This window comes from Micromesistius poutassou (genome assembly GCF_964030765.1).
Source record: "Micromesistius poutassou genome assembly, chromosome: 9".
Taxonomy (NCBI): Eukaryota; Metazoa; Chordata; class Actinopteri; order Gadiformes; family Gadidae; genus Micromesistius; species Micromesistius poutassou.
The window spans coordinates 19246167-19258899 of NC_140279.1; the positions used below are offsets into that span (position 1 = coordinate 19246167).

The following is a 12733-nucleotide window of genomic DNA, read 5'->3' on the forward strand; positions in this document are numbered from 1 at the left end:
GCCTGACTGGAAACAGTCTTTAGATCACATCAGAAGGCAGACAGTTAGGCAGTTCAAATACAAAAGCAGAGTATACGCATTAAGATCACGGCACGTTAAAAATATGTTTGTAGTAAGTAAAAAAAAACATTCACACATCGACTGAGAAGAAGGTCAATTAAGTTAAAGAGTTAAGGCTTCAAGAGGACGAAAGCAACTCTGTGTATGTGTGTGTGTGTGTGTGTGTGTGTGTGTGTGTGTGTGTGTGTGTGTGTGTGTGTGTGTGTATAAGGCTTGTTTTAACCTAAGCCACGTTGATTTGCCATTTTGTGTCTCACACGAGATCCGCTGTGGGGGGGGAGTGTGTGAGGAGGGGGGGGGAGTGTGTGAGGGGGGGGAGGGTGAGGAGGGGGGGGTGAGTGTGAGGAGGGGGGGGGGGAAGTGTGTGAGGAGGGGGGGGGGGTGTGAGGAGGGGGGGAGTGTGTGAGGAGGGGGGGGGGGTGAGGAGGGGGGGGGAGTGTGTGAGGAGGGGGGGGGGGTGAGGAGGGGGGGGGGGGTCTATGACATCGTGAAGGCAGCAGTACAGCAGAGACGGGGCCGGAGGCTGGTGGCCGGAGGCTGGTGGCCCCGCCCACTAAAGCCTCTTCCTCTTGAAGTAGTCTGCGTACTGGCCCCCCAGGCCCTGGGAGTGCTGTCCGATGTAGGCCCCTTCTGATGAGGTCACTTCCTGCACCGCCAACTGGGGGTACTCCCTCTTTTGGCCCCTGGCCTGGTTCTGTGGTGAGGGTTGGCATGGGAACGGGGTTCAGTGGACAAAAAGACGTCTTGTTATAATAGTTGCTGTTGTTGTATAAATATAATGTTGATGCTTTTATAATCACATGATGAGTCTAATACCTGCACATGAAAAGAGGGCGGCTTAAACCATTACAGTTAAACCATTACAGTTAAACCATTAGTTAAACCATTACAGTTAAACCATTAGTTAAACCATTACAGTTAAACCTCATTTACAGTTAAACCATTACAGTTAAACCATTACAGTTAAACCATTACAGTTAAACCATTAGTTAAACCATTACAGTTAAACCATTAGTTAAACCATTACAGTTAAACCATTACAGTTAAACCATTACAGTTAAACCTCATTTACAGTTAAACCATTACAGTTAAACCATTACAGTTAAACCATTACAGTTAAACCATTAGTTAAACCATTACAGTTAAACCATTACAGTTAAACCATTAGTTAAACCATTACAGTTAAACCATTACAGTTAAACCTCATTTACAGTTAAACCATTACAGTTAACCATTACAGTTAAACCATTACAGTTAAACCATTAGTTAAACCATTACAGTTAAACCATTACAGTTAAACCATTAGTTAAACCATTACAGTTAAACCATTACAGTTAAACCATTAGTTAAACCATTACAGTTAAACCATTACAGTTAAACCATTAGTTAAACCATTACAGTTAAACCATTAGTTAAACCATTACAGTTAAACCATTAGTTAAACCATTACAGTTAAACCATTACAGTTAAACCATTAGTTAAACCATTACAGTTAAACCATTACAGTTAAACCATTAGTTAAACCATTAGTTAAACCATTACAGTTAAACCATTACAGTTAAACCATTACAGTTAAACCATTAGTTAAACCATTACAGTTAAACCATTACAGTTAAACCATTACAGTTAAACCATTACAGTTAAACCTCATTTACAGTTAAACCATTACAGTTAAACCTCATTTACAGTTAAACCATCACAGTTAAACCATTAGTTAAACCATTACAGTTAAACCTCATTTACAGTTAAACCATTACAGTTAAACCTCATTTACAGTTAAACCATCACAGTTAAACCATTAGTTAAACCATTACAGTTAAACCTCATTTACAGTTAAACCATTACAGTTAAACCATTACAGTTAAACCATTACAGTTAAACCATTAGTTAAACCATTACAGTTAAACCATTACAGTTAAACCATTACAGTTAAACCTCATTTACAGTTAAACCATTACAGTTAAACCTCATTTACAGTTAAACCATCACAGTTAAACCATTAGTTAAACCATTACAGTTAAACCTCATTTACAGTTAAACCATTACAGTTAAACCTCATTTACAGTTAAACCATCACAGTTAAACCATTAGTTAAACCATTACAGTTAAACCTCATTTACAGTTAAACCATTACAGTTAAACCATTACAGTTAAACCATTACAGTTAAACCATTAGTTAAACCATTACAGTTAAACCATTACAGTTAAACCATTACAGTTAAACCATCACAGCCCAAACTGTCCATTTGGCCGTTTGGTGAACCGCTGACATTTCGAGGGAGCAGACTTCCCTCAGCGATGTTACTGCCAGACGGCGACTATAAAGGCCATGGCGCTCATTTCACTATTTGAGCCATATGTTTTTTACATCTTTTATTAGTTTCATCAGCAATATTACAGAGACCTCCTACAGTCACACACACACACACACACACACACACACACACACACACACACACACACTGGCGGCATTGTCTTGAAGATTCACACGCAACAATAAAAAGGCCTGGATGAACAGTAGGGGTCAACGATTCACTCAGCTCAGTCTTTTTTATTTACAAAATTTAAATGAAAAAACTAAAATTAAGATTTTGCATTTTTGGGGCATTAATTAATGAATTAGCACCATGATGACCGACGTCACGACGTGACCACAAAGCCCCTCTGACCACAAAGCCCCTCTGACCACAAAGCCCCTCTGACGTGACCAAAGCCCCTCTGACCACAAAGCCCCTCTGACCACAAAGCCCCTCTGACCACAAAGCCCCTCTGACCACAAAGCCCCTCTGACCACAAAGCCCCTCTGACCACAAAGCCCCTCTGACGTGACCAAAGCCCCTCTGACGTGACCAAAGCCCCTCTGACGTGACCAAAGCCCCTCTGACGTGACCAAAGCCCCTCTGACGTGACCAAAGCCCCTCTGACGTGACCAAAGCCCCTCTGACGTGACCAAAGCCCCTCTGACGTGACCAAAGCCCCTCTGACCACACAGCCCCTCTGACGTGACCAAAGCCCCTCTGACGTGAGCAGCCACACGGCGCCGTGGCGCCGCCCAACACTCACATAGTAGTAGGCGCTCCAGTCGGTGGCGGCGGCCTGCGCCACGTGGCCCGGCGGGGGCCCGGCGGGGTGGGCCGCCCCCAGGAAGCCGGGCATCAGGGGCAGGGCGCCGTACGGCGGCAGCACGGCGCTGGCAGGCAGAACGGCGGGCGGGGGGGCGGGGCCCACGGCGTGGAGGGAGACTTCCTGTCGAAGGACGAGAGACGAGAGGACGGAGAGACAGAGGCTCTGAAGACAAACGGGTTCTATACTCAATCAGCGTTTGGTTTGGACACTGAACGCTCCGTTTGTGCAGACCAGTGGAGTCTCCATGGAGACGGGCACATCAGCTCAAAATAAATCACACCCGCCCTGCTTTTCTGACTAATCACACGCAATGTTCGCATTGCTGTGCAGATTTCGGAGAGTTACAAAATGTTGGAAATTTTGTTTGGCAAGGTTTGCGTGCGTTTCTCGCCACAATCACTTATTTTTCGCATGAGGTTTTGCTGACTGCTTTAAAGTTGTGTATGCAAACTGTGTATGACAAGCAGACACATAACACCTTGGAGTATACAGCAAGAATGGCAGACCTACTAAGCCAGCAAGTTACTAACACACACATTTACACACTGTAAATGTGTGTGTTAGTATTGTAAGTATTGGTTCAGTCAATCACACCTGAGGATGGACAGCAATCAATCATCAATATAACAAGACCCATATGTTCATTTCACACACTTTTGGCTCAGCCTGTCCAGGCGACAGTGTGTGTGTGTGTGTGTGTGTGTGTGTGTACCTTGCTGGTGTAGGCCTGGCTGGCTGGGGAAGGCTGTGTGTAGTACTGGGTGACTGCCTGCATGTAGGAGCCATATTCTCCGTAGGACGACACAGCAGGAGACTGGAACACACCAGGAAACACTCATTCATGGACAGGTAGATAATGTATGTGTGCGCATGCCTGTGTGTTTGTGTGTCTGTGTTCCTGTGTGTGCGTGTATGTGTGTGTCTGTGTGTGTGTCTGCGTGCATGAGTGAGTGTAGGTTCTTGTCTGTGCGTGCGTGCCTGTGTGTGTTTGTGCCCCTGTGTGTGTGTGTGTTTGTGCACCTGTGTGTGTGTGTGTGTGTGTGTGTGTTTGTGCACCTGTGTGTGTGTGTGTGTGTGTGTGTGTGTGTGTGTGTGTGTGAGACCTGCTCCTTGCTGTAGTCTGGGACCAGGCTGTCTGGCGTGACAGCGGTGTTGTAGTTCTGGACTTGTGCGGCTTGGTACTGATGATACCATTGTTGCATGGCTTCCTGTACACACAAACACACACGTAGGCAAGAGACCCATTAAAAATGTGAATACATCAGTATGTGAGAGCATTATTGTTGAGTGACTCCCTCTGTCCGCTGTGCAGCTTGCCTCAGTCTGTCTAGAGTTCATCATCAACGTTGAGGAAACAAAGAAACACAGACTGACTGAAAAGAAGACGGACAAACAAACGATGAATGACAGAAAGAATGAATGAATGAATAAAAGCAAGAAAGAACAAAAGAATGAAAGACAATACATGAATGAATGAATGATGCAATAGCTCACCACAGGCTGTGGAATGTTCTCATTATAAGTTGAGGGGCGCTGTCCGTCCCGACGCGCAGTGACGGTATAATGAGCATATATATATATATGTATATATAATGTACTCATATAATGAGCACATATATATATATGTATATATAATGTACTCATATAATGAGCATATATATATATATGTATATATAATGTACTCATATAATGAGCACATATATATATATATGTATATATAATGTACTCATATAATGAGCACATATATATATATGTATATATAATGTACTCATATAATGAGAACATTTCACTGACTGAAGTGATCTATTGCTTTTATAAAACGGTTATTTAAGTATGGCGAAATGAAAGTCATAGACACTTAATTTTGAAAAAACAAGTCAAAAAAGCATTTTTTTAAACGAAAACCAAAAAGTAGTCCCTCCTGGCTGCCTGCAAAGTGTACGGCGGTTGCTATGCAACACACTGTAGCGTCCTTCAGAGAGAAGGCTAGAGACGGTAGCTCGGTTCGCCTCAATTTAGCCTACTATCGAGTTCACTCACCGTGTGCCTATTGCTTATGTTAGCATAACCTGAACCTCTCTCAATCGCCTTGCTCACTCTCGGAAAAACAACATTTCCACCCTCTCCATCAATCAACATTTTTAGACTTCAGTGAACCATGCTATTGCTTTTATAAATAAATAAACAGTTCAAGTTAGGCACGGCGTGATATGGAACATTGATTGGACGTCATAGCATTTATGTATACGCTCATTATACAACAGTTAGGAACCAATCATATTGCTTGAATTAAGCCACCTGTTTTATAAAGTCTGATATAATGAGAGGAAGGAAAAAATGAAGCCATTGTCTCCAGTGACAGCAGGGGGACCTCTAGAACCTGATAATGTAATAAATTCCCGATAATGTAATAACCCCAATAATGTAATAAAAATCTGCACTTGAGTCCATTGAAAATGTTATAAAACCTGATAATGTAATAACTTCCTGATAATGTAATAACTTCCTGATAATGTAATAAAGTGCATTTCCCAATAATGTAATAATCTCTGTACCGATAATGTAATAAAACAACAGGTCTAAGTTGGACATGCATTAATGTTATTAACTTTTGACCCGTTCATCCGTTTTTCCACAAACGAGGTATCTTTGGAACCCTTGGGCCAAGCTGAGTTCAACACATCCTATGATGTCTTTTTCCACCATACTTGATTTTCCGCCATCTTTGATTTGATCAAAAACCTTTCAAATGCCTCCTACTTTGCCCAGATGATCTCCAGACCATGACACACGAATGCATTCAATATCTTGAAATTCAAAGGCGCTTGGCTGTGACACGCAATCAAACTTGATGGTGAGGTCACCAAACAGGAAGTTTGGTGACCTTTAACATATCTTAACCAAACTTGGAACATATGCCGCTTTTCCACCGACAGTATCAGCTCGACTCGACTCGGTTTGGTTCAAGGCACGTCGCGTTTCCATCTAAAAAAGTACCTCTTCAACGTGGGCGGGTCGTAGAAAAGAACCTCTCCAACATGGGTGGGTCGTCATTAGGTTTTAATCACGGGAGACGCAATTCCCGGGAAATCTGAATCTGACCAAGACTATTTCCTGATTCCCGGGAAAGGTTATGATGTGAAATAAAATAAAATAAAATAAAAAGCGCAATGACTGCGCGTCTATTGTTCTCATACGGTAACGTTGATAGAGGCGAAACTCGAGCCCTGGGAAAGGAACGACACTAAAACGAAACAGAGAAACTCTGATCCGTGTCCCCCTCGGGAGCGGGTCCGTGGACTCCAGCCACGCTGGACACACACAACCACACCAGACACACACAACCACACCAGACACACACAACCACGGCGGACACACACAACCACGCCGGACACACACAACCACGGCGGACACACACAACCACGCCGGACACACACAACGACGCGCAGCCTAACTCTAGCCCCGGGAAAGGAGCGACACACACGGCGAAACGCTGATTAGTGTCCCCCTCGGGAGCGGGTTCGTGGACTCCAGCCACGCCGGACACAACTTAACTTTGAGTGATTATTCCCATTTACAGCCGCTGGCCAATCAGTGGCCAGCGGCCTGTTTACGTCACACAAAAGTACCAGCTCAGCTCGCTTGGAACCTCGACGGAGGTAGTACTGGTGACCTTTGACCTCTAGGAGGCCACATATTCTGTCCAATCTTCATGAAACTTGGCATATGATCTTCAGACCAAGCTGAACAAATGTGTCAAACAGCTTTTTCAAATTCAAATTCAAATTGACAGCCATGATGACCTTGAGTACAATATCCCTGAAATGCAATGGCGCAAGTTCTTGACATTTGAGTGTTTTAGGGACTTAAAGATGAATGATTTGATGATGAGGGCTCTCCTTATATGTCCTCAATGCACGTGTTTCAAACTAAGCGGCTAGCTCAGTGAGCCCAGCAACATCCTAGCCAGCAGATTGCATCTTCTCTTGTAATTACATTTCTAGTTATTATTATTACTACTATTATTGACTTTAATCATCTCCATTTATTCTGCCATTGTAGTCTATGGCAGCTTTTAGTAAAAGGGTCAGAAGGTAGACACATTAACCTGATGAAAGTATGATTATTCTTTTCACAAAGATTCATGTCCGATCTTTGAGCATCCTGGTGTTAAACTTAGACTCTTATTACCATTATAATAGTAATAATAATAGTAAACTTAGACTCTTATTACCATTATAATAGTAATAATAATAGTAAACTTAAACTCTTATTACCATTATAATAGTAATAATAATAGTAAACTTAAACTCTTATTACCATTATAATAGTAATAATAATAGTAAACTTAAACTCTTATTACCATTATAATAGTAACAATAATAGTAAACTTAAACTCTTATTACCATTATAATAGTAATAATAATAGTAAACTTAGACTCTTATTACCATTATAATAGTAAACTTAAACTCTTATTACCATTATAATAGTAATAATAATAGTAAACTTAAACTCTTATTACCATTATAATAGTAATAATAATAGTAAACTTAGACTCTTATTACCATTATAATAGTAATAATAATAGTAAACTTAAACTCTTATTACCATTATAATAGTAATAATAATAGTAATATAGCTGCAAGTAGCATTGAAGGGGCCAAGCAGCAATAGGCCAGAGTAGCCACGGCAACAAGATAGAACTACGTCAGACACATGGCCGTCAGCACTTTTCACTTTTTTTTATGTGAAACAAGTTTCACATAAAAAAATATTGGACAGAATTTGTGGCCTGTGAAAATGTACGATGTGATTTTGACAACTTTCAAAATGGCTGCCAAATTCTGATGTTTTCATGAGTTATCGTTTATAAGCTGTATGGGGAGGTCTGACAGTATAACCAGACATTGAAAATAATGAAATCCACACATGTGAAGAGAAAGCAGTTTAAACACAGCGCCCCCCAGAGGTCAAAGGTCACCATTTTTTGGTATCCCCAGGATGATGTCATGAATCTATGTACCATGTGTGGTTATGATATGTTAAAGGGTAGCTGAGAAATGGGCTTACTTCCTGTTTTTCAGCCTCGCCGTCGTATTTGGATGGCTGTCACAGTCAAACGTTTTTTTTCAAACAAATTTGAAAAAGCTGTTTGACACATTTGTTCAGCTTAGTCTGAAGATCATATATGCCAAGTTTCATGAAGATTGGACAGAATATGTGGTCTATTGATTTTGACATCTTTCAAAATGGCAGCCAAATTCTGATGTGAAAAATTGATTTGGAGCTATTTGGGGAGGTCTGGCAATATCACCAGACATTGAAAAATAAGTTTGCAATCCACTTATGTGAAGAGATTACCCTGGAAATCCAGAGTTCTCGTGAGAGCACAATTTGAATTTGCTCAGCGAGTCACTCTGGGAACGAGCAATATACTCACTCCCCGATTCCCCTGGCCCAGAACATTAACCAATCACATCCGTGTATCTGATATAGGCGGGCCAAAAGCGTTGCTGTTTTACCGACCGGATACGGCAAGATCTATTGGTTAGCTCCGCTGGTCTGGATACGTCACCCCTTGTATTCTTCTGATTGGTCGTAGTGTTATCCAATTGCGTGCAGTGATATTTTCAATTGCATGCTTGGTGCCGCCCCTTGAGTTGGGCCATTTTCATCACTCGTTGCCAGACCCTACAGCTTTCTAGATGTGGGTCTGGATTTCCAGGCTATAAAGAGATAGGAGTTAAAACCCATTTACGATAATTGCACCGCCCCCTAGATGTCAAAGGTCACCAAATGTTTTGGGTGTCCCCAGGATGATGTCATGACACCATATATACCAAGTTTGGTTAAGGGTATGCTATATATTAAAGGGTTGCTGAGAAATGGGCTTACTCTTCCTGTTTGGCGACTTAGCCAGCAAGTTTGATTGGTTGTCACGGCCAAACATTTTTGAATTTCCAGAAGCTGTTGAATATATTCGTGTGTCATGGTCTGAAGATCATCTGGGCAACGTTTCGGGAAGATTAGACAAAACTTGTGACAAGAGAGGCCTTTTAAAGGTTTTTGATCAAATCCAACATGGCGGAAAATTCAATATGGTGGAAAATGACGTCATAGGATGTGTTGAACTCGTTTGTGAAAAACGGATGAACGGGTCAAAAGTTAATAACATTAATGCATGTCCAACTTAGACTTGTTGGTGGCGCTAGAGCTCTTGACCTAGAGTTGCCTACACAGTATCACCACTTGGACCCAAGTAATGGGTGGTCTGCTGTTAAATTATTACAACATTGGGGAATTATTACATTATCAGGTTCTGCGAAATGAAGGCTAACCTGATAAAGTAATAACCTCCCGTTAATGTAACACTTTATTACATTATTGGTACAGAGATTATTACATTATTGGGAAATGTACTTTATTACATTATCAGGAAGTTATTACATCATATTATCAGGTTTTATTACATTTTCAATGGACTCAAGTGCAGATTTTTATTACATTATTGGGGTTAGTACATTATCGGGAATTTATTACATTATCAGATTCTACAGGGCCTTTTGACATTTTCTGAGTGTTAAGAGGAGAGAGCGGAAGAAGGGACAGATGGACGCACACACACACACACACACACACACACACACACACACACACACACACACACACACTGCCTGACACCTCCTCTCACACTCAGTCTGTCCACCATCTTTCTAACCATCCATCCAACATTTCAGTCACTCATTCATCTCTCAAACCATCCCCAGTCTATCTTGCATCACAGATTAATCCGTCCACATAGTTTATTGCGCTACTCTAATTCAACGGTCCATCTATGAAACATTCACCACAGTACCACCACATCCATCCACAGTATATTAGATATATTAGTATTGGCCTGGGCAATAAAACAATAAATTATCATATTGTGATAGACTTTTGATCAATATCAATATAAAACATGTTCAATATATATCGATAAGAGACTGGACCACTGAATCTAGCAGCTGGGTTTGTTACACAAACACGGTTCCATACTTATTTACAATATTTTTTTTTGTTAGTTTTTCATTGTTGTATCGACATTGGAGTATTGATCAATGAAGAACAGTGGAAGGTCATATTAAGTGTTAAACACAAGTGTTTAAATCCAGCATGGTAATTCATCGTCTTTTTAGCTCATTAAAGTTATCAATAGTTATCGATATCGATCAATATGATCAAGTTATATTGTGATATGTCTTTCAGCCATATCGCCCAGGCCTAATAATATACTAATAGACTAATATAGGTATACATATATATTAGTATATTATGCCTGTCTCTAGCCCCGCTGTAGCTCTGTTAGTGTGGCTATGGCGGTGTGACCTTGACACACCATCCAAATGTGTCCTCTACACTTTCATGTGCAGAAACAAGTGCTCTAAATGTGTCGCACATGTGTGTGTGTGTGTGTGTGTGTGTGCGTTACCTGTGTGTACACCTGGCTGTACTGGCTGTAGTCGGCGTAGGTGTCCGTGGTGTACTGGGCTGGGGCGGGCGCCACCACGGTGCTGTGGGACAGAGAGCTGGGGCCCTGGGGGGCCGGAGCCCCCAGGGAGCTGCTGTACAGCCCCGGTCCGGGCGGCCCTGCCTGGGCTTTACTCCCCACCGGCCCTGGGCGGAGCAACATAGCCATGAGTGTGATGGTTATATTTATAGTCCCATCAACCTGGGGGATATCCTAGAAAGGTGTGTGTGTGTGTGTCTGTGAGTGTGTATGTGTGTGTGTGTCTGTGAGTGTGTATGTGTGTGTGTGTGTGTGTGTGTGTCTGTGAGTGTGTATGTGTGTGTGTGTCTGTGAGTGTGTATGTGTGTGTGTGTGTGTGTGTGTGTGTGTGTGTCTGTGATTGTGTATGTGTGTGTGTGTGTGTGTGTGTGTGTATGTGTGTGTGTGTGTGTGTGTGTGTCTGTGATTGTGTATGTGTGTGTGTGTGTGTGTGTGTGTCTGTGAGTGTGTATGTGTGTGTGGTGTGTCTGTGAGTGTGTATGTGTGTGTGCGTGTGTGTGTGTGTATGTGTGTGTGGTGTGTGTGTGTGTGTGTGTGTGTGTGTGTGTGTGTGTGTGTGTATGTCTGTGTGTGTGTGTGTGTGTGTGTGTGTGTGTGTGTATGTCTGTGTGTGTGTGTGTGTGTATGTGTGTGGCGTGTGTGTGTGTGTTTTGTGTGTGTGCGTGTGTGTGTGTGTGTGTGTGTGTGCGTGTACCTTGCAGCACCATGCCTGGCATCACGCTGGCCAGGTTGAGATAGGGGTTAGAGGGAAGCTTCACCTCTTTAGGTGGTTCACCCAACAGAGAGCCCTGACCGCTGGCCTGAGAGAGAGAGAGAGAGAGAGAGAGAGAGAGAGAGAGAGAGAGAGAGAGAGAGAGCAGGAGAGAGAGAGAGAGAGAGAGAGAGAGAGAGAGAGAGAGAGGGACGCACACAAACATAGGGAGGGAAAGAGACAACTAAGTCAGTTCACTCAGTTGTTAGACAATTATGCATGTATAAGGGTCTTATACTGTATTATGAGATATATATATATATATATATATATATATATATATAACTGTATGTTTACAATTATAGTAAATTATAATTGTGAGAAAAATTATGTCAATTTTATAGTTGTACTATTAGTGTGGTGTATCTTCCCTGGTGGTCCCTGGTGACTCAGGATGAGGAGGAGGAGGACCACAGAGGCAATGCTCTCTGCTCCCCTCTCCTCCCCTCTCCTCCTCTCTCCTCCTCTCTGCTCCCCTCTCCTCCCCTCTCCTCCTCTCTCCTCCTCTCTGCTCCTCTCTCCTCCTCTCTGCTCCCCTCTCCTCCTCTCTGCTCCCCTCTCCTCCTCTCTGCTCCCCTCTCCTCCTCTCTGCTCCTCTCTCCTCCCCTCTCCTCCTCTCTCCTCCTCCCTCCTCCCCTCTCCTCCCCTCTCCTCCCCTCTCCTCCTCTCTCCTCCTCTCTGCTCCCCTCTCCTCCTCTCTGCTCCCCTCTCCTCCCCTCTCCTCCTCTCTCCTCCTCTCTCCTCCTCCCTCCTCCCCTCTGCTCCCCTCTGCTCCTATAAGCAGCCCTATGATTACCCCTCTGGGGGTTCTGTCATAGTAATTATCTGCACCAGCAGAAGCGACAGGCAGACAGACCACAGCCACAGCGCCTCACAGAGAGCACTGTGCTGAGGACCACAGCCACAGAGCCTCACAGCCACAGAGCCTCACAGCCACAGAGCCTCACAGCCACAGAGCCTCACAGAGCCTCACAGAGCCTTACAGCCTCACAGCCACAGAGCCTCACAGCCACAGAGCCTCACAGAGCCTCACAGAGCCTCACAGCCACAGAGCCTCACAGCCACAGAGCCTCACAGAGCCTCACAGAGCCTCACAGCCACAGAGCCTCACAGCCACAGAGCCTCACAGAGCCTCACAGAGCCTTACAGCCTCACAGCCACAGAGCCTCACAGCCACAGAGCCTCACAGAGCCTCACAGAGCCTCAGAGCCACAGAGCCTCACAGAGCCTCACAGAGCCTCACAGC

At 43.4% G+C, this 12733-nt stretch overlaps 1 protein-coding gene across 1 annotated transcript in view; it reads right to left on the reverse strand.

Moving 5' to 3' along the window:
• Positions 1-613: 613 nt before the first annotated feature.
• Positions 614-12733, reverse strand: part of raver2 (ribonucleoprotein, PTB-binding 2) — a gene marked incomplete at its 3' end in the record, with an annotated part of 68222 nt that continues 56102 nt past the window's right edge. Inside the window, 6 exon segments of the mRNA XM_084472970.1 lie at positions 614-754; positions 3124-3306; positions 3899-4000; positions 4290-4394; positions 10659-10843; positions 11431-11536. Coding sequence (XP_084329096.1) covers positions 614-754; positions 3124-3306; positions 3899-4000; positions 4290-4394; positions 10659-10843; positions 11431-11536 — 822 coding nt within the window.